Source organism: Myotis daubentonii, chromosome 6, assembly GCF_963259705.1.
Source record: "Myotis daubentonii chromosome 6, mMyoDau2.1, whole genome shotgun sequence".
Lineage (NCBI taxonomy): Eukaryota > Metazoa > Chordata > Mammalia > Chiroptera > Vespertilionidae > Myotis > Myotis daubentonii.
This window is the reverse complement of record NC_081845.1, coordinates 89,582,116-89,604,345: the sequence shown is the minus strand read 5'-3', so window position 1 is coordinate 89,604,345 and position 22,230 is coordinate 89,582,116. Positions and strand designations below refer to the sequence as shown.

At 49.6% G+C, this 22,230-nt stretch overlaps 1 protein-coding gene and 2 long non-coding RNA genes across 3 annotated transcripts in view; 1 reads left to right on the top strand and 2 right to left on the bottom strand.

Annotated features, from left to right (window-relative positions):
- Positions 1–11,914, bottom strand: part of KCNK5 (potassium two pore domain channel subfamily K member 5) — a 35,114-nt gene extending 23,200 nt beyond the window's left edge. The window contains exon 1 of the mRNA XM_059701792.1: positions 11,373–11,914. Coding sequence (XP_059557775.1) covers positions 11,373–11,558 — 186 coding nt within the window. The 5' untranslated portion in view covers positions 11,559–11,914. The remainder of the gene's footprint in view (positions 1–11,372) is intronic.
- LOC132237366 (uncharacterized) overlaps positions 1–22,230 on the bottom strand; it is a 109,033-nt gene that overhangs the window by 53,869 nt on the left and 32,934 nt on the right. The gene's annotated exons all lie outside the window — the stretch shown is intronic.
- LOC132237363 (uncharacterized) lies at positions 10,395–11,836 on the top strand. The gene is made up of 2 exons (XR_009453515.1): positions 10,395–10,478; positions 11,244–11,836. It is a non-coding gene; the product is annotated as an uncharacterized LOC132237363 (long non-coding RNA).

The following is a 22,230-nucleotide window of genomic DNA, read 5'->3' as shown; positions in this document are numbered from 1 at the left end:
CCCCACAACACATCACACCCACTTAATAGTCCTTAGCCTACAGTGCTTGGCCCCACCCCAACATCAAGACAGGGATAATATCTAATCCTTCTCCCAATTCCCAAGACCCTTAAAACAGCACCGGGCATACAGCTGGCGCTCAGGAAGTGTCTGAGTGGCTTAGTCAGCAAGTCCTGGGCTCAGAGAGGGGCAGTGACCTGGCCTCGTCACCCAGCAAGGCAGCCGAGCCAAGGCCCCAGCTATGTCTTCTAGTCCCCCACTGGGCCACCAACCGGTGAGTAGATCTCTGGCCTCTGCCAGCGTGTGGGGGATGGGAGAGGTGGGTGTTGAAACGCTGATATAATCAGGACACCCTCCCTTTTCCTGCTCCCTGGGGGTTGCTGACATGACACTCCTGCGCAGCTTGCCCCACTGAGCCCATGCAGCACTTATCCCAGGGAGAGAGGCGGCCCTGACACCCGCCACTCTGCGCCAAAGGGGGCCTGGACGCCGAGAGGGGAAGGGCACCCTTCCAAAGCTAACACTGTCAGGATGCATTCCACGACCCGGGAGGCGAGGGTTTTATTTGAACAGGAGCGATGGGAAAGGCAGGAGCTGCTGTTCTTTCTCCTGCAGAGGGTCTGTGAACAGGTGCCACCCTGCATCCAGGGCATGGGAGGAACAAGACACTCGCACTAGACACCAAGGGCACCCAAGCCAAAATAAATGTTCAGTCCACCAAGGCCCCGCCCGGGGCCCTCAGCATGCTGCAAGATCAGCAGCCCGTCCCAGCCGCGGAGGCAGAAACTGGACGGCGCTTACGCCCTGGGAGAGAGGCCAGGCTAGGGCTATTCCCACCCAAGGTGCAGACAGGGTCCTGCTGGGGGTGAGCCCTGGAGAAGTCAAAGGTGAGGACGTGTCACCAGTGGGGGCTTGGCTGCTAGGGGAGGTGACAGATAATGTGGAACGCAGACAGGAGCCCCACAGCTAAGAGGCAACTGTGCCTCTCCCTCCAGCCCCTGGGTTTTCCTTGAGGACTTGGGTCTCTGGGTCCCCTGATCCACAATCCTGCAGGAAAGGGTCAAGGCCTACTAGGTCTGCAAGGATGAAGGGGTGGGGTGGGGTGGGGTGGGGGTGGGGGGCCCGCGGAGGGCCAGCAGAGTTGATAGCCCCAACTCTGAGCTGTGGCGCCCACTTACATCACCCAGGCCTTCCTGCTTTAAAACTTTTCACACTGGAATTGGCAAACAAACCTATGTGTGGTCACTGAGGTCAGAACCTGCAAAGCTGAGTGCAGAGCGCTGCAGGGGTGCTGGGAGCTAACGGGCCCAGGCAGAAAACAGCCCCAAGCATGGCTGGCAGCTGAGCAAGAGCGGTAGGACTGGCATGTACTTAGGACACGCGGAGTCTAAAATGAGGCAAGTCTACAGCGCTGTGGGCTCGGAAAGCCTGGGTTCAGGCCAGAAACTAGCTGTGGTTCCCCACAGCACCTGTCTCACCATGGCTGGGGAGTCGATGGGATGGGGTGATGGCCCGCACAGCCTTTCCGCCACTAAGTTCCAGCTAACGTTCCTCCTATAGGTGACTATCATCCCTCCCTTTGCCCCCCCCCCCGCCCCCAACAACACACACAAGTCACATATGGTATCAATGGACACAGAGCCCTCTGCCCACATCAGATGGCCTCCTGTCTGTAGAGAGGCTGCTGGGATCAAGGGTAGGGTCAGGGAGAGGCAAGACCACAGGGACAGTGGAGTCGGATCACCTGGACCACTGCAGAATGTCGGCCCTTAGTCCCAGGGAGAAGCCACAGGGGCCGTGGCAGTGACCGGCGGATCCATTAGGTGTGGCGATCATCTTTTACCCACGTCTTGTGGCCACGGCTTACAAGCAGCTTGCACTAATTGCCCACTTAGCTCTAATGACTCTTTTATTGTGCTTCCCCTGGCCCTGGTGAGCAAGACAACCTTGAGAACCTTACGTAACCTCACAAGGTCTGGGCCTTGGCTCCACGGCTGTAAAGGCAGACCAGTTAGATAACCTCGAAGCTCCCTCCAGCCTCACGTTTTGACTCGCTGCCAGGAGAGGTGCCCAGAGCCTGACCGTCCTCCCCCATCTGCCATGCCAGCCTCCAAGGACCCGAGAAACCAGCCAACAGCTTCTTGGGTGCAGATGCGTGGGGAGCAGGGTCCTGTGACGGGCAACTCCCCGGGGAGGCATCGTATCATTTCTGCCCCGGGCTCTGGATGGTGCTGAAAAGCAGGCTCCTTCCTGAGTCCACAGTTCACAGCTTCAAATTCTGCCTCTTATCCCAGAAACACACACGGCGGGTGGCGGGTGGGGAAGCGGGCAACCACGATGACAGGAAGGGGTGTACTGGGCAGGTTAAGACATCAGGCAGACCAGTTTGGTGGATGTTGAGTAAGTGCTCTGCACCCCAAACCACCACGGTTTTGACTTAAGGGCCATTTAAAAGGGGATCAGAGGTGGAGTGGCAAACAGCTCCGTGAAGAAGGGCTCTGGCCCTGGGCACATGGAGCAAGTTGGCCCGGAGCTTGGTTTGAGACAGTCTGTCCCCAGCTCCTCACCTTGGTTTTTCCATCTGGCAAATGGGATGGCATTTCCCTGCCAGACCTCAGAGGCAGGCACACAGAGGTCACAGGAAGGTACCTCGGAAGCAGGGTCCGCAGAGCCCACAGTAAGGAGGGGAGCCTGTGTCTGTGCAGGCAGCTCCTGCTCCCTCCTCTGGGCCAGCCTCCTGAGTCAGCTGCAGAGGGGTGCCCTGTGGGGTGAGTGGGCCACGAGTCAGAAAAGGTCCAACGCAGGCTCCAATCACGCCAAAGGAGGTATCACCTAGGGCCACTCCCTCCTCCATGCAAACAGCCCAGCCTCCCTCCTGCTCCTCCTCAGAAGGCTCTGAAGATCAAACAAGTTTCCACAAGGAAGGAGTGGGGCAGGGGGGCATTGTCCCCCCCCCACCCCCCCCGCACGCCACCTGCCCTCTTGGTTTGCAAAGGCAGGGGCGAAACTTTCTTTGCAGCAGGTCTCAAGTAGGTCTGGGCACATAGTACGCATGTGTGACCCACGCGTGATGTAAACGTCTGCGGAACGGAGGACCTGATATTTGCTGTCTCAAGTTCCTTGGAAGCAGGAAGCATGGCTCCCCTCCAGCACCCAGCCCTCTGAGGACAGACCTGCTGAGCACACTCCCTCATCCCAGGAGAGCGGAGTTTAGGGAAAGTTCATGAAGCAAGGGATAGTGGGTACAAGCAGGGGATTTCTGGGGAGAAACAAACCAGGGAGAGCAGTTTGTTCCATCAAATAGGAGATAAAATGATAAACTGGTGGTAGAGGTTAACTGGGAAAGGTGACGGAGTGAGTGAGCTTTGCACGCACTATCTTCACGCCCAAGGGTGTGCCGGCGGCAATATGCTCAAGGTGACCTGAGAGGGTGTTGCGGCAGCGATAAGCTCAAGGTGACCTGAGAGGGTGTTCCAGCGGCGGTACGCTCAAGGTGACCTGAGAGCCTGGCCTTACCGCCTAGGAAGCCTGGGCCCACCTCAAGTAGCCTAAAAGGGGGGAGGGGGGGGAAGGGGGAATAAACTTGGATAATGGCCCAGCCCTCTCCTCTCCAGGGTTCAGAGCCTGGGAGACCAGGGCCAGAGTCTGGGCTGGCTCAGTTTACCCAGGTAACTGCCTCATCTTGCTAGAGGCTGGGCCCTCCAGGCTGGACTTCAACCCAACGGTCCGCGTATGGCTCTTGGTGTCCCCCTCAGAACCAGACACAACACAGGGCACTCAGGCCCAACAGACATGTTCTGAGCAAGTCAGTGGTTGACTAAAACCCACACACACATGCTGAGCATGTCTCGTGGCTGGGCCTGGGATCACAGGGCCAAGGGCGGGGAGCTGTGGCCCCAGCCACATAGGCTCCTACGGTCCAGCTGGGGCTAAGGTAGCAGGCACTCTGAGCCTTCCTGAGTGGATGGGCGAATGTACTGGAAGGAAGGAGTGCAGAGAGGTGAAATCTGACCAGGGCCACACAGCACAAACCAGGAGGGAGCATAAAAACGATTCCCCAACAGTGGTTCAGATACAGGTCTCAGCCCCGGCCCCAAATCCCATCCACTCAAAGGGCTTCTCCCTCAGCCGTTGGGGCAAGGCCCCCTCACCCCCCGAAAAAAAAAAAGTGGTGGCCGGGGAAGCAGCTGCAGCAAGATTACAGTGGGTCATGGGAGGTACAACAGCCACAAATACACAATCTTCCCTAGATATTTAGGGAGGAAACCAAACTGTTTAGATAGAGGATAGGAAAAATTGAATATACATCTCAAAGCCAGTCCGAGAGCCCTCGCTACCAAGGGCCCCAAGAGGGGAGGTAGGTGGCATCTGCCTACCCCTGGTCCCACGTGACCACTCTCCAGGGAGGTCACCCATGAGGGCCATTTGGACCCAGGAATCGTCCAGGAGGGAAAAGGTTTAAACAAGGCCCAGGACAAGCCAGGACTGCGCTGAGAAGCCCCTCCGCCCCAGAGCAGGGAGCAGGGCCTGCTGAAGGAGAGGAGGGAGCCTGCCACAGCATGAGGTGCTGACCGTGACCTCTTCTGAGGGGAGGGTTGTGGGTGAATTTGCAGAAAATGGAAAACGGAGGGATCTGCATTTTCTCATCTGTGCCTCCATCTGCAGCTTAGCTCAGTGATGGGGCCTGAAGCATGTGAGGAAGGGGACCCCGCAGGGAGCCAGGGCACAGGAACAGCAGCTGAAACGCGGCCAAGAACCTGCCGCATGCGCCCAGCACTCTGTCTTGGTGTCCCCACGGCTTCTGCAGACACGGGGGAGCTCCCGCACCATTATCCTTTTCAAAGACCAGGAGGTGGCTGGCTGGAGGCACACAGCTGAGTAAGCCTCCTGCAAGTCGTCCCATGGCTCTGAGGACACCACACCAACCTTGCATTTCCCGCCTTCATTGTGGCCTCCCTGTGGGCTCTGGGTTCAAATTCCCGTGCTTCCACTTCTCAGCTGTACGGACTCGGGCAAGTCACGGACCCTCGATGGTCCATGCTGCTACTCTTCAGGGGAGGATGGGCCAGTAAGAGTACCTGCTGCAGAGGGCTATAGTTCACAGATCCACCGCCCACCCCCACTCCACCACTCCAACCTCCTGCCTCTACCTCCACTTGTGGTCAGGCCCTGAGGCTCTGCCGACAGCAGGCCCTGTGACTCTCCGCCTGTAGCTGGCCCAAATTCCCTGGCTCCCAGTTTCCTGGCAGAGCAATACCACCTGCCCCAGTGTGCCTAGCACACAGCAGGGACTGAGCAGAATGCTCCCAGGGGCTGCTCCTCACACGGCTCCTGTCCCCCTCCCTCTATGTTCCAGAGCAGAAAGTAACTCAATGGTTCATACTTGGAGCCTCTGGGACACTTACCAATGTCCTTCAGGTAACAGCTCCTAGATGGGGGAGTTGGCTAAGGGGGGCTCCCTGGGGGCACGGGTTATGTTTCTTTCAGGGCCAGGTCCCCAGTAGGCCAAGGGGTTCTACAGGCCTCAGGAAACAGAAACCCAATCCTCCGAGGCCCTCTGACCCGCCTCGGTCTCTCCAGACTCAACCATCTGCAACCCATCACTCAGCACCAGGACGGCATTTCCCTCCTTTCACCACCACAGCCCGGTTTCTCTCCCCCCCACACCGAGCTCCTGGGTCTAAAGCCCCGGCTGGTTTCTGAGGCTTCAGCACACACAGAAGTGACAGCTGGCGGTGCGGGGCTCCTCTGTCATCCCTAACGCTGCCCAGGCCTCTGAAGTTTGGGGAGTGGATTAACTGCCTCACTTGGACATAAAAGTGCCACTTGGGCAGAGTGTGGGAAGGGCATCAAGTGGGGGTGTCTTTGGCAGGGAGGGGGGCTCACACCTGGACCTCCCAAGGGGCTCAGGGAAGGGAGTGGCACCCTAACTGAAAGTTGAGGTGTGAGGGAGCATGGCGGGCTCCTGGGGGGAGGGCTGTGAGCTCCGCAGGCTTTGGTAGAAAAACCACACTCAGTCACATCACAGAGAAAGGGAGAAAACGTCCTTATCACCACAGAAGTACCGTTAGGTCACAGTAGAATATTCCACTCCTTTCAAGTTACAAAGGGCTGTGAAGAACTTTCTGAAATGCTGTTCACTCCCTGACTTGAAAATTACAAAAACTTGGTGAGATCAAATTCCTAGGCTAGCCCAGAGAGCTTCCTTACCGGACCCTTACCTCTCTGCCCTGTGGCTGCAGGCCGAGGCCAGCGTGCTGGGCTGATCCATGGGGATGTTCAAGGAGACAGCCCAGTGTTTCCCTCTAGTCACCCACCTCCCTGGCCTCTGTATCGCCCAGTTCCGGCCAATCGGCTCCTGTAAAACCACTCAGATCGAACAGCCCAGTTGGTACAAAGACCTTCTTGGGAGTACTGTTCTCCGGAGCATAGCTTCTCTGCTGCTCCCCAAAACCTTGCCTTGTACTTTGCTGCTCCCTATATCCCCCGTACCCACTACCCCCCCAAACACACACGTAGAGTTCAGAGGCTGAGCCCAATCAGACAGCAAACAGCCAAGTTCAAGATGAAAGCCTGAGGTCAGAGCCAGCCAAGCACAGCATTCAAAACTGGAAGATTCTGTTTCTTTTAAACGACAGACTGTAAATATGGCAAAACCCCAGGAAAACACTTAGAAGCCAGTCATCACCTCCCTGGAACCCCTCCTATAGGAAGTCCCCACCCCCACCCGAACATTTCAACACTTGCTAATTTCTACCCTCAATGAGTCTCTATTACCATGCCACCTTTAATCGTCCTTAGGGCTCTAGTAAAATTCTCAAAACGATTCAATAAAAATTCACTTTACTGTTAAAACTCTAAAGCAGTTAACTAAAGCAGATTTATCAATTTGAGAAATTTTGTGTGTGTGTGTGTGTGTGTGTGTGTATGTGGCTGCCTGGCCTTTGAGCAAAACATTACTAAGAAAACGAGCCTTTAGAAAAGGGACCCTTTTCTTCCATTCCCTCTCCCAAACCCAGCTTCTCTTTTCATTTCTCAGTCCTAGAAGGTGAGAGTTCAAGTGTGAGCCAATGACGTGGAGGCCTCCGCGATCCTGGACAATCAAAAGATCTATTGTGCTCCCTGTACTTACAAAGGCATTTACGTGGACCAGTGCACTTTTACAATTTCCAACGAGGCTTGACACAAAAGAGGTTTTCATGTTAACCCTCAATTCTCCAAAAAATTCAATGAATGTGCCCCATTCTGAGCATTTTGGTGGGATGTAATTTTACTGCATAGCTGTATTTTTCACATTTTAGGAGGAGGGTTGGTGTTAATAACAGGATGTCAGAACCTCAAAATTGGAATGGGCCTCACTACTGTAGACCGGAGCATGGATAGAGTAGGAAGGGTTCAGAAAATAAAAGGAGAGGTCTGGGACACATGGAAAACCTCCCAATAGAATAATGCAGTTTGCAGCTTAGCAGCAAGGAGGCCAGCGAAATCCAAGAGCCTTCTGGGAACTGGGCATCTAGGTGAGCAATCTAGGAAAACCCAGAGTCAGGGATGGAGGGCCCCAGTGGAGGGCAGGGCCTGGGGTGATCCCTACCACACCCCAGGAAACTTGGGAATCTCAAGAGCCACAGCCCAAACCCTCTTTCCCCTTCTAAGCCCCCCTAATTCTAAGACCCCACTCTGGCTGTAGTCACCTCCGCCCGGAGCCCTCCCTGACCCCTCAGGCTGGACGAGGGGCCCTCTTTAAGAGTCCCTCCTGAACATCTCTGCGCTAAGTCGTGGTGAGTTTACTCATTCTTATCTCCAGCTCAAGCAGTGATTTAATTCACCTTTGGACTCCTAGCACCTTACTCACTGTCTGGAACACAGTGGGTGCTTAATAAATGCTTGCTGACTAATTCCCGTGCACTTTGGAATACAACACACTTTCTGAGTTTGCACTATATGATCCTGGGCAAGTTATATAATTTTTTTTCTTTAGCCTCATTGTCCTCATCTATAAAAGGGGGGTGGTCACCAGGATTAGATTAAAATAAGACTGTACATGAAGTGCTCAAAGCCCTGGCGGTTGGTGAGTCCTCAAATCCTTCCTGTTTATGATCACTGTACACCAGAGGTGAAGGCTGAGAAGGGTTCATTCTCCCCCTTTACCCCAATCCTCAGTGGTTTCGTGGGAGTGGGGTGTGGGGCACTGTGGACTGGTGCTCCCTTCAGTAATGGAGGAGGAGGCAGCTGAACAGGCAGAGCTTCGAGAAGCCTGCGTGCAGGTGCCTGTTCTTGGGGGAAGAGAAAATAGAATTTCCCAGCACACCAGAGTCCAGCTGAACCAATTTACTAAACTCACTTACAGACCAACCACTCAACAGTGTCACATGCCCAAGGTGGGGGGCAGGGGGGCACCAGGAGGCAGACAGCTGGTCCCCACCCCAGGCTGTGCCTTCTTGCTGTGTCACCAAAGCCACTTTAACTTCCCTGAGCTTCGGTGTCCTTATCTAAATAGGCAAGGCGGCTGTAAGGAGTACCTGACCTGGTACAGGTAACGCACTTGGCAACTTGCCTTGGTCAGTGCTCCATACGCGCAAGTGACAGGGAGATGAGCTCGCTCTCCTACGTTACATCTGCACACATCTGGCCGCATGCTTCTACTTGACTTGACCCTTACCAGACCTCATGTTGCAGATGAGGAACTTAAATGGCTTGATGGGTAAATGGCCAAGCCAGATGGCAAAACCAGACTGTGCCCTCTCATCAAATGCTGATGCTACCCACAATGTGCACCAGGGGCTCAGTCTGTGCTAATTCCCCTCGTGGGAACCTCTGCAATTTAGGGAAAGGCTAGGGGGACAGAGTTCGCCCAATGCCTGGTGCAGCAAGCGTCACAGCAGAGGGTCAAGATGGCTCTGAAGCAGGAAGGAGGGCGGCCACGTGGCCCAAGGCTGGGAGGGTGCAGAGCATCTGCAAGTCCACCTCCGCCTCTGTTCAACCACAGCTTGAGCCGGAAGGAAGCACCTGACAACTCGGGGACTATTTCCAAAGATCTAGAGAAAGGTGTGCCAACTCCCTTTCTCACGGATTTGAAAGCAGTTTCCAATGTGAGGAAAAACCCCAACCCAGACTTGCACTGCCCCCACACGCTTCCCTCCACCCCTCCCAGGAGCCTGCCCCCACCCCAGGAATTCCTAGCCAGGGCTTCCTTAGAATTACAAAGGTGATTCAGAACCTCAGGTGGAAAATGCCCCAGCAACCCCTTTGGAAAGATTTCGGAGTTTTCATTTTTCCTTCAACCAATTTCCTGAGGCCAAGGGCAATGCCCCAAGTCGCATCAGAAAGCCAAGCCTGGCAGACTTCTGGAAACTAAAAAAGTAACGCTAACAAAATGCTTCCACTGGTTTTCATTTCTTGGATTTTTCCTACGAAGGGAGGAGACTCGCCCAGTTGGAGATAGTTTGAGAGTTTTTTGGCTGCAGATGGGGACAGGGCTATCCGTAATTATCTCCAAATCACACTGGCCTGACGCCCAAATCCTTTTTCTAAGTTACCTGCTTTCTTGGGGGTGGGGGTGGGGGGCGGTTCACAGGACCTCAAATTAAGAAACATATTGTTTGCTCAAACACCTTAAGAAAGCTGTCAACACTCCAAAGCTCCTACCACCAGCTGCACCCGGCTGCCTCACGCCGACCCCCCTCTTTTCCCTTCTCCTCGTGTTTTGAAGTTTATTTTCCCACATTCAGCCTTGAATTCTTTCCTTCCTGCAGTGGTTGGTGGAGGAGCGGTGAAGAAGGAAACTTCGAGGGCAGCTCGATTCTTTATTATCATACTCGCCTGCCTTCTTCCCCTCTAAACAAAGCCCTGGAAGAAACTAAACAACAGAAGAATTGTTTCCTCAAGGGAAATTATACAGTGACCCTTCCCCAACCCATGCACCCAGGGCAAACGAACCCGCATCGCCCCAGGACTCCCGCTGGAACCAGCTACCTCCTGAAGCTCACCGTCCTTCTCCAACCTCACCTCCCACCAGCCCCCACCCCGGAAAATTTCCCCACTGAAAACACACACCCAGCCTGCTGACTCAGCCTCCCCCTTCCAGTGGTCCCCAGTCTGCTAGTCGGTCTGGCTGCTGGCAGGCACCGATATGCTCATCTTCAAATGTCTATTGATTTGGGGACAAAAAGGGAGTCACAAGCAGATGGCTTCGTGTTTTCCAATGCTTTCAACCTTCCAACAGTTCAGGGCAGGAAAGATGGATGACGACGGGTTTGTTCCCATTTTACATACAGGGAAACTGAGGCCAGAAGAATGAGACAACTAGACAGGCACATAGCATTGGGGGCCGGGGGGTGGCTGCTGTAGATTAAATGTTGCTCCTGTCCAACCTCCTTTATGGTATCTTTCACCCCAGGAGAAAGGTAACATCTTCCATCCACTACCCCTGCTCCACAGCTCCCACTCAGGTCCGGGTCATCCCCTGCAGGATGCCATCCGTGCAGGCCACGCTGGACAGGTAAGGCCAAGGGTCTTCAGGAAACTGAGTATTGGGCCTCGAGTCCTGGCCAAGGGTCGGTTTAGCCCAGCGAGGTCAATGCCCTCATGGGGCAGATGAACCAGAAGAAACTCCCAATGCCAACCGGGGCGGGAAACTCTCCTCACCCCCCCCCCCCATTCGGCACAGCCTCTCCTCCCGGCCCCCCATGGACTCCGGGTCTGGTTCCTTTGCTCAGCCCACTACTTTCACCAAGTTTATCCGCGAGCCCGGGGAGTTAGCCTTCCCGACAGGCGAGACGGCGAGATAAGCTCTCCCGGAAGCCCGAGCGCGTCTGCAGCATTCCAGCCGCCGGCCGGCCCCGCGGCGCAGCCGGGCAGAGCCCTCACCCCGCTCCTCGCCCGACGGGGGAAGGGGGTCTTGCTCAGGCTGGACCTGGGGACCTTCCAGCAACTCCGCGCGGCTCCCATTCCCGAAAAACAGTCGTGCCGGAGCGGCGCTGGCCCGGGAGATGGGAGGTGCAGACGCTGGGCGGGTGACAACCGGCTGGGCTCTCGCACTCCGGGAGCGTCTCCAAGGAAAGATAAACGCTTTCCTCCGCCCCACAGCCCCCCTCCAAGGAAGGAGGGCCCCGCACCCCCACAGCGAGCCACCGAGGGGCCCGGTTCACCCGGAGGTCAACCCTAAATTCTCTGCACAAACTGGGTCCCAAGGTGACTCCTGTGTCCACGGGTGAACGAAAGATCCCGGCAACCACATCCAGGAGACACCCCTCCTGTCTCCCCAGGACAACCCACCGGGGCGAGGGTCACCCAAAGCTGCGAGGGGCGCCCCCGCCGCACTCCCAGAGCTCGAGCCAGCGTCAGGTGTTCGTAGGGGCAACGCGGCGCCTCACCTGCAAGATCTCGTCCAGGCCCTCCTGGCTCAGGCATGGGAACTTGGTGAGTAGATGCAGCTTCTCCGTGTAGTACTTCTTCTTAGCCTCCTTCCAGTGCGGCTCCTCCAGCACCTCGAAGATCGCCGCCCCGATGGCCAAGTAAAAGATGATGGCCGAGGTGAGCAGAGGGCCCCGGTCCACCATGGCTCCCGAGCGGCCACCTCCGGGCCAACGCGTCTCCTAGCCCCAGTGGCTCCCGGTCCACCCGCCCTCCAGCCTCTGGAAACAGCTGTTTGAATTTGGAGCTCCGCATGCGCAGTGCCCCGAACCCCCCGTGCGGCTCCGGGGACAAAGTAGATTCTCCAAGTTGGCCCACGGAGCGCGGGAAATTGTGCGGGGGGCCCTGCTCGCGCGGGCCGGGGTGGGCACACACCAAGGGGGCCGAGGGAGCGCCCCGGATCGCGGCGGTAAGAGAAGCTGGGGGGGGAACTCAGGGCCCGACTTCGGGAGACACGTGGGCTGCCCTACGCGCGCCACAGCAATGTGCGCTGCGCCCGCCTCCGCGCGCCGCTTTAATCAGCGCCCAGCGCTCACCTCCCGCCCGCGCCAGGCCCCGGGGGCGGGGCCGACTAGGGTCCGCCCCTCTCCGGCCCCGCCCCCGATCCCGCCCCGCCCCCGAGCCCGCCGCAGCGGGAGTCACACGAGGTGCGCTTCGCGGCTGATTGCGTTCCCCGGTGCCCAATGCCTGAGCGATAGGGGTGTCTGGGACCCGCATTTGCTCCTAGTACTGGGGTATTAAAGAAAATGAGTGTGGACCTAATGACTGGGGTCAGGGAGTTGTGACTCCTGTTATTTTGCCTGTAATTCAGTTTTTGCCTCACCTTACTATTAATTATAAGCCTGGGAAAAGGGGATCAGAAAGGGACCGGAGAAACTGCCAAGAATCAGGATATCAAGAACGAACCCAGCCACAAAGGCGTGGCTTCTCCATTTGGCCCCATTCTCAGGTGCTCTGTTGTGAGACCCTTGGGGGAGGGGTTTGGTTAGGTGCGGGGAGGAGCAGCCTGGACAGCGCTGTGCAAGACCCCTCCCTTACCCCTTCCCTGGCTACACACACTGTAACTCTAGGGGAAAAACCGCTTTGATACTCCCAGGCCTATTTAAAGTTGCGCACACACACCCTCCACACACAAACGCACACACTTGCCCTCCTTATCCCCCTTGCTAGCCCTATTTTCCTCCTAGCACTAAATTTTCTCAAATATACTATGTATCTCTAATATACTATACAACATTAAAATGACAGCTTGTGGGTGGGGAGTCTGGATTGTTCAATGATATATTCCCCCAGGACTGTTACATAATAGACACTCATTAAACATTTGTGCAATGAAGAGAATGACGGTCACAAACATATTTGTCAAAAACACACACCCAATGGAAGTCATAGCCAGAGCAATTATGCAAGAAAAAGAAATAAAAGGCATCCAAATTGGAAAGTAAGAAGTAAAACGGTCACTATTTGTAGATCACATGATATTATGTGTAGAAAACCCTACTGAAGACTCCAATGAAAAACTGTTAGAGCTAATCAACAGATTCAGTAAAGTTATAGGATACAAAATCAATATACAAAAATAAATTCCACTTCAATATACTACTAATGGGATATCAGGAAGAGGAATTAAGAAGACAATATCTCTCACAATTGCATAAAAAAGAATAAAACACCTAGGAATTAATTTAACCAAGGACGTGAAAGGCTATAAGATATTGATGAAAATAGATAGAAGAGGGGGAGGAATGGGCTAGAAGAGGTTAATGGGGGATAAAGGAGGACCTATGTAATACTTTCAACAATGAAGATTTAATCAAGCAATCAATTATTCAATAAAAGACACAAATAAATGGAAAGATATTCTGTGCTCATGGATTGTGTGGATGAAAGGGGTCACATGCTAACCTGACAAGCTAAGGGAGGCCTGCATGGCAGTCTTGCAAACTCAAAGACCTAAAGTAGCCACAAAGGATGGTCTGAAATTAAACTTTAATTAAAAGCAGTTATGGTGGGTAGTCATCTCCTAGGCCAGTATCTTCCCTGTCAAGGTCAACCTTTACCTTAATTGCACTTATTGTCTTTTTGCATGTACGATAACATATCATTGAAATGTCTCAGTGACTTGTAACTTCCCTTTTTTCCAGACCCCTCAAGGCACAAGCAAATGTCTGGGCGCCAGGACAGATAGCACAAATTCCTTCATTGTTATTGTTACCTTGTTAATTGTTGACTATTAACTATCCTGTACCCACCTAAGTAATGTGTCTATCATTTTACTTTTTATCCAATCCCAGAGGTTCCCCGCCCCCTTTTGTTTTCTCCCTCCTCCCTAATCTATCACCAATGGATTTCATGTAACCCACCTAAGTCTCCTCCTTGGATTGCAATGTATAAAAATAGATGAAAACCCGCCATTCTCTGGAGAATTATCCCAATCCCTTGAGATTCTGCCTCCCGGCAATTGTCTACAGTTTGGCTCAAATAAACTCACAAAAATTCTTTACAGGTTCGAAGGTGTTAACAATTGGAAGAATACTGTTAAAATGTCCATCCTACCAAAGAAATCAACAGATTCAGTGCAATCCTTATCAATATTCCAACGGCATTTTCCAAAGAAATATAACTAACAATCTAAAATTTATATGGACCTACGAAAGACCCAGCATAGCCAAAGCAATCTTGAGAAAAAAAGAACAAAGCTGGAGGCATCATACTCCTGATTATAAACTATATTAAATAGCTATGGTAATCAAAATAGTAGAGTATTGGCATAAACACATTGATGGAACAGAAGAGAGCCTGGAAATAAGTTCACAGCACAGGAACCAAGTATATACAATGGGGAAAGGACAGTTTCTTCAGTAAATGGCATTGGGGAAACTGGACATGCAAAATAATAAAACTAGACTATCTTATGCCATACACAAAAATTAAACCAAAATGGGTTAAAGACTTAGATGTAAGACCCAAAACCATAAAACTCCTACAAGTAACATAGACAGTAAGTTCCTTGACATCAGTCTTAGTGTCTGGATAGTGGTTTTTTTTTTGGAACTGACTCCAAAAGTCAAGGCAACAAAAGCAAAAATAAACAGGTGGGACCATATCAAACTACAGAGCTTCTGCACAGTAAAGAAAACCATCAACAAAATGAAAAGGCAGCCTAGGGAATGGGAGAAAATATTTGCAAGTCACATATCTGATAAGGAATAAATATCCAAAATATATAAAGAACTCATACAACTCAATAGCAAAACAAAACAGTTTAATTTAAAAATGGGCCCTAGCTGGTTTGGCTCAGTGGATAGAACATCGGCCTGCAGACCTAAGGGTCCCGGGTTCGATTCCGGTTAAGGGCACATACCTCAGTTACAGGCTCCTCCCCGGCCCAGGCCCTGGTCAGGACATGTGCAGGAAACAACCAATGGATGTATTTCTCTCACATCGATATTTCTCTCTGTTTTTCCTTCTCCCTTCCACTCTCTCTAAAAATCAATGAAAAATATCCTTTGATGAGGATTAAAAAGAAAAAAATGGGCAGGACCCTGCCAGTGTGGCTCAGTGGTTGAGTGTCGACCTATGAACCAAGAGGTCCAACTGGTTTCATTTCCAGTCAGGGTAAATGTCTGGTTTGTGGGCTGGATCCTCAGTAGGGGGCTTGCAGGAGGCAGCTAATCAGTGATTCTCCTTGTTGTTCTATCTCTCTTCCTCTCCCTTCCTCTCTGAAGTAAAGAAAAAAAAAAAAAAATATATATATATATATATAATGGGCAAAGGATCTGAATAGATATTTTTCTGAAGAAGACATACAGATGGCCAACAGGTACATGAAAAGACGCTTAACATCACTAATTATAAGCGAAATGTAAATTAGAACCCCAATGTGTTATCACCTCATATCTGTCAGATGACTATTATAAAAAAGATAAAAACAAGTGTGGGCAAAAATGTGGAGAAAAGGGAATGCACAATGGAAAAACAGTATGGCAGTTCCTGAAAAAGTTAAAACAACATCCTTCATTGGTATAGCTCAGTTGATGGGGCATCCTAGCATGCACCACGAGGTTGCTGGTTCAATTCCTGTTAGGGCACCTGCCTGGGTTGCTGGCTCGATCCCTGATCCACATTGTGCTCTCACATCGATGTTTCTCTCCTCTACCTTCCTCTCTTTCTAAAAATTAATAAACTTAAAAACAAAACAACAACAAAAACCAAGCTCACAGATACAGAGACTGATTGGTAGAATTGTTGGGGGCAAAGGGTGGGGGATGGGGGTGTATGAAATTGATGAAGGGGGTCAAAAGGTACAAACTTCCAGTTATAAAATAAAAATAAAGTCATGGGGGATGTAATATACAGTACAAATATTTTTGCGGCCCAGCCAATATAACGGTATGTAAGAAATGTTTTAATAAAAATTTCATAACTTAATTTTTACAATATCCTGTTATACATAATTTTTAATAATGAACTGCAACGTTCCCTAATGACTGATGACTATAATCACGTTGCATTCATTTCCCTTATGAGCCTTACCCGCAAGCACATCATTTCTCTCCACTAATACCAGCAGTGAATATTTTAGCAGCTGATGGCCACGTCATTGGTCTTGAACTGACTTGTTTCGTGTGCACAACAGGAAATATTTTGCTTTGAGAGAACAAGAAAAATAGGTTTATTTGCATTACGCTTGTTAATTGGTGCAGTTATTCAGTGTCTGGTAAGTTAATGTTCAAGAAAAAATATTAATTTTTATTAAAATGTTCTATTATTTTATGTTAAGGATTACTCATTTATTTCAGCCCTTTGTATTCAGCCTGTCTCTATCAAAATAAACCTATGTTTCTATGAAAATTGAAGCTTTTGTTTTTTTGCGGCCCACATAAACTTAAACCTTGTTTATTTGGCCCATGTTAGCCTTTGAGTTTGACATGCTGTATTGCATGTTTGAACGTTGCTAAGAGAGTAAATCATAAAAGTCTCCATCACAAGAAAAAAATTTCTCGTAACTATGTTTTGGTGATGGAGGTTAACTGGACTTGTGGTGTTCATTTTGTTAGGGGCAAAAATAGAATATTGGGGACTAGCTAAGGTAATGGAAAATATTAATCATGTTCTGTTAACCAGGCCTTGTTCTGGTTAAAGAAAGGACATTCTAACCTGGCTGGGAGTTGTGTGTCCCCAGGACCTGGGAGTCAACCTTGGAATGCGGTCCATTCTCATTCAAGAACTGCCTATTATCATGGAAAGATTAGCAACCTTGTTGCCCAAACAATGGAGTCCCACCTCATCCTGCACAGCCTGCTTCCCCGTGCCTGTGATCCCTACTTCCCCCTGGAATCCTTGTCCTACCCTGTATAAGCAGCTGGTCTATGGGCAGATGCAGAGCAGATTTTTGTGGATGCCCTGCTGCTCTCCCATCCTGCCCACATTATTGGGATAAACGCTCATGTACTAGTATAATTCAACCCTGTTTCTGCTGAATTGGCCCAAGTAGTGACAGGCAGCCCGGACCCACTGGTTGTCCAGTTTCAGTTTTACTATGCATACTAGTATTAAATCATTCCATTGTACACCTGAAACCCATATAATGTTATATGTCAATTATATCTCAATAAAAAAATCAAACAAATGTGTTAAAGAACAACAAACAACCCTGCCTGCCTCCCTCCTGATGCTGCAGACTCACTCCCCAGCCCTCATCTTTTCCAGGGACCAGGCCTTTGTCCTGGGTCTCTCTCTGGCTGGAGGTCAGGGACTGTGTGTAAACGGTTCATCCATTATGGGGTGAGGGCAGTTTGAGAGGCTACAATTTTCCCTTTCTTTGTTAGGAAAATTCTGTCCCATTCCTCTCCCACCTCCGGACTGTGTTCTCTTCCTAAGAAAATAAGGGCCTCTTCCTATTTCAGTTTCACTCTCTCACAAGGACAAGGCAGAACAGTTGTGGATGAGTTGGTTTTTATCCCAAGTTTTTGTAATTGTTAGTTTCTCTGTCTTCCAACTTGGTCTATTTGTTCATTTCTTTTTTTTTTTTTAATATATATTTTATTGATTTTTTACAGATAGGAAGGGAGAGAGATAGAGAGCTAGAAACATCGATGAGAGAGAAACATCGATCAGCTGCCTCCTGCACACCTCCCACTGGAGATGTGCCCGCAAACAAGGTACATGCCCTTGACTGGAATCGAACCTGGGACCTTTCAGTCTGCAGGCCGACGCTCTATCCACTGAGCCAAACCGGTTACGGCTATTTGTTCATTTCTTGACCCCTTCCTCTTTCTTGTCCCCTCAATGTCATGGTCACTCTCTCCTCATCCTCTCTTCTGTTGCCCCTTCCTTTCCTCCCTGCATTTTCCCAAACCCCTTAACACCAGCTCTCCATTCTCCTGGCTTCTCTCTCTCTCTCTCTCTCTCTCTCTCTCTCTCTCTCTCTCTCTCTCAATCTCTCTCTCTCTCCTTTGTCTCTTTCCACTCAGAATGTGCTTCTCCGCCCCTCCCCCTCCTTCCCCACCCTCCCCGGCCCCATCCACACATTTGAATCAATAATTTCCAACCAGATCAGGAGTTATGCCCATTCTCTGCTCAGGAGCCAGTGGGGGCTTTTGGAAATAGAATCTGTGCTGAAACTACTGAATGTCTAGACAACTTGAGCCTCAAGAACAGAAAAGGAAAAAGTGGGTGCGTGGGGGAGGGGCACAGGGCATATACTTCTGTACACTGCTGATAAAACCACTGCCATGGCTTTATTAGCATTTTTATTTATGGTGTGGCCAACAATAATTTGTTACAGAGCGCCATCTTGATAATTTATAAGGCAATGAGCTTTGAGTTGCTGTTTCACCTTGATAGCGACAGGTCACAATCTGGGTTGCACCCTATGAAACTGGCCGAGCAGACTGCTTGTTTTCCCCAAGGTCACTGAGGCTCCTAAACTCTGCTCCGAAGACCCACACCCGCCTGTGACGTTCTCCTTTCAGTTAGGTGAAGGGATCATCCTCGTGGTGAATGAACATTTGATAATGCTTTCAGATGCTAAAACACTTACTGTTTTATCTCTGTGTGGGAATATTTCTGTTCACAGTCTGTGTAGGAATTTCAAAGGGAATAGTGCCCCTGTGAACTCCCCATCCCACCTAAGGAGTCATATAAAAAAGCCATTAAGAGCATAAAGTGAGTCACAACACAATCACTTGAAAACGTTGATTCCTTTAAAAAGGAAAAAAAAAAAGAGAGCTTCATAGCTCTTGTGGACAAAAACAAAACCAAAAACAAAACCAATGGTGATAGGGGAGTTCTATGGAATAACCTCATAGAGAGACGAGATCATAAATTCCTAACCGAGCAGGTCATGGTGGGTAGTCGCAGCACAGGCATGTAACTTCTGTACCAAAAGGCTTATCTTTGCCTTAAGCAAAGTCTGTTGTCTTGCTCATCTAGGTTGAATCTTGGGCCTCTTTTTTTATCCTTGGGAAACAACCATCCTCACATCTTGAGATCCTGCAATGCAAACAGAGATATCTCCTCTCGCTTCCTCCCACCTTCATGTAATCTTCCTTTCCTTCTTCCCTCCTTCATTACAAAAGTAAAAAGGAAATTGCAAAACTGTCATTCTCCAGAGCATTTGAGATCTTGCTTCCCAGTTCTGTTGTCAATTTTGGCTCAAATAAACTCTTGTAAGGATTTTCGACAGGGTTGGCTGTTCTTCCATCCACATAGGCTACACCATCTAGGTTTGTGTAAGTGCTTCCTGTGATGCTCGCACATGACAAAAGGACCTAAGAGCCATCAACACAATGAAAAGGGAGCCCACAGTGTGGGAGAATATATTTGGCAATGATACATCTGATAAAGGGTTAATATCTGAAATATATAAGGAACTCATACAACTTAACAAAAGGAAGACAAATAATCTAACTTAAAAATGGACTAGACACTTCTCCAAAGTGGACATACAGATGGCCAAGGAACATATGAAAAAAATGCTCAAAGTCACTGAGCATCAGAGAGATGCAAATTAAAACGACAATGAGGTGTCACCACGCATGTGCCAGAATGGGTACTATCAACAAATCAACAAATGACAAGTGCTGGTGAGGATGTGGAGAAAAGGGAACCCTCGTGCACTGCAGGTGGGAATGCAGATTATGGTACAACCACTATGGAAAACAGTATGGAGTTTCCTCAAAAGATTAAATATGGAACTACATTTGATCAAGTGATCCCACTTCTAGGAATATATCCTAAGAAACCCAAAATACCATCAAAAAGAATGTAAGCATCCCTATGTTCATAGCAGCACAATTTAAAATAGCTAAGATCTGGAACAGCCCAAGTGCCCATCAGTAGATGAGTGGATAGAAAAGCAGTGGTACACTATACCATGGAATACTATGCAGCTGTAAAAAAGAAGGATCTCTTACTGTTGAGACAGCATGGTGGGACCTGGAGAGTATTATGCTAAGCGAAATAAGGCAGTCAGAGAAAGACAAGTATCACATGATCTCACTCATGTGGAATCTAATGAACAAAATAAACTGATGAACAAAATAGATGCAGAGACATAGGAGCATAGAACAGATTTCAGAATCTCAGAGGGAAGGTGGGGGGAGGATAGGTGGGTTGGAAGTGATCAACCAAAGAACTTGTATGCATATATGCATAAGCCATGGACACAGACAATAGGGTGCTGAAGGCCTGGGGCAGGGGCGGACTAGAAGGGGTCAATGGGAGGTGGGGGGAAGGGGACATATGTAATACTTTGAACAAAGATTTTTTTTTTAAAAAAAGGATGAATTTCTTAGAATGTATCCATGTCCCTAAGTGGCCCATGACTGTTGTCAAACTCTTAGAAACAGATAATAGTAATGGCCAGCGGATGTGGGGAGGGGGCAAAATTGTTCAAGGAGTAGAGTCTCAGTTCTGTAAGATAAGAAAGTTCTAGAGATTTGTACGAGGATCATATAATTAACACTACTATGCTGTCGCTTAAAAAGATGGTAAATTTGATGTTAAAGTGGTAAATTTTATGTTAAGATGGTAAATTTTATGTTATATGTAAGATTTAAGGTAAAAACACAAAAAAGTACTACAGTAAATTTTATAAACTTGCATCAAATTTGTGAATAATCATTTATATATATAAAAAAACACAAACAAGTAGTAAAAGTTGACCATGTAAATTCATGGTAAGATATTTGAAATTTGCCATAACTGGTTTGGCTCAGTGGATGGAGCATCGGCCTGTGGACTGAAGGGTCCCAGGTTCGATTCCAGTCAAGGGCATGTACCTTGGTTGTGGGCACATCCCCAGTAGGAGGTGTGCAGGAGGCAGCTGATCGATGTTTCTCTCTCATTGATGTTTCTAGCTCTCTATCCCTCTCCCTTCCTCTCTGTAAAAAATCAATAAAATATATTAAAAACAAAAAAAAGATATTTGAAGTTACAGGGATCAACCAGACATTGAGGAGAGAGAGGCGGCTGAGTGACAATACTAAGCCCCATAGGTGTGGCCTGGCGGGTTCCCCCAGGAGCTGCCTGCCCTGTGCTGAGAGCCAGTCCGAGGTGGAGAGAAACGTCCTTACAGGTTAAGGGCAGAGCACAAGCATCGATTCTAATTATTAGTGTTGGGAGCTTTCAGATAAATCTGTATGGCCATTTCAAAGTCTTTCTCTTACAAAGGGAACATCATACTATCGGAATTTCATTGCTATGCTACGTCTAAAATTTTTACTGCCAGGAAACACAATTCAATCAGAAGAGAAGCCCACTGGCCGGTTCAGAGGTCATCGAGAACTATGCCTTCCCCCGGGTCATTTCCAGGGAGCACAGCAGGGCTGTGTGTGCTATGGAACCAACCCAGACCGTCCTCTCATTGATCCCTGAAGTCCCACCATTTGAGAGTCATTCCTTTGGGGTGCACAATGCCCTCTTTTTCAGTCAGGAAAGGAGTATGGCATGAGACCCCAACACTTTGCGTCTGTGGATCCTAACCATGTTTCAACTATTTATTTTGGTCACCACATCCAGTACCTACAGACCTCTCAGAAAGACTGAATGGAGCTGGCTGATGAGGAGAATGGCCGAGGGAAAAGGTGAGTGGAAGGCAGGGGGCGGGGCACCGGGGCAAATGGGACTGTTAAAACACACACAAAAAATCCCTTCTGTGGAGCATTTGCGATCTGGCTTCCAGGCAAATGTCATCAGTTTGGTTCAAATAGACTCAGAAATATTCTCTGCAGGTTTGGACATTCTTAGGTCGAAGATTGCCGTACAGATTTCAGACTTAGCGGCACTGATAAGAGTTTCTGGAGATAAGCAGAAGGTCACCCCTCTGCTGGTGCAGCCAGGAAGACACCCTGTCCAAGGGACACTTTTCTTACAAACGTGAATGCATTTTACAAAGGGGAATGTCAACCTGGTTTCCTGAGCTTTTGCCAGGCCTGCTCTTTTTTTAGAATTAACCAGCTTAAAATAATCCTGTGCCAAAGAGACATAACTTGGGGTGAAAATTCTGTTCCCCTACATCTTCTAGCTACAAAACTAGAGTATGTTACTATACTGAATACCATAGACTAGAGATTTTCAACTGGTGTGTTGCAAGAATTTTTAAAACATGCAATACCTGACTATTCAATCAATGGCACTGACCTCTTTCCCCTTAGATTGTCAAATAAAAAAATGACAACAGCCACCCAGCTGGCATGGTTCAGTGATTGAGCTTTGATCTATGAACCAGAAGGTCACAGTTTGATTCCCGGTCAGGGCACATGCCTAGATTGCAGGCTCAGTCCCCAGTAGGGGGTGGGTGTGCAGGAGGCA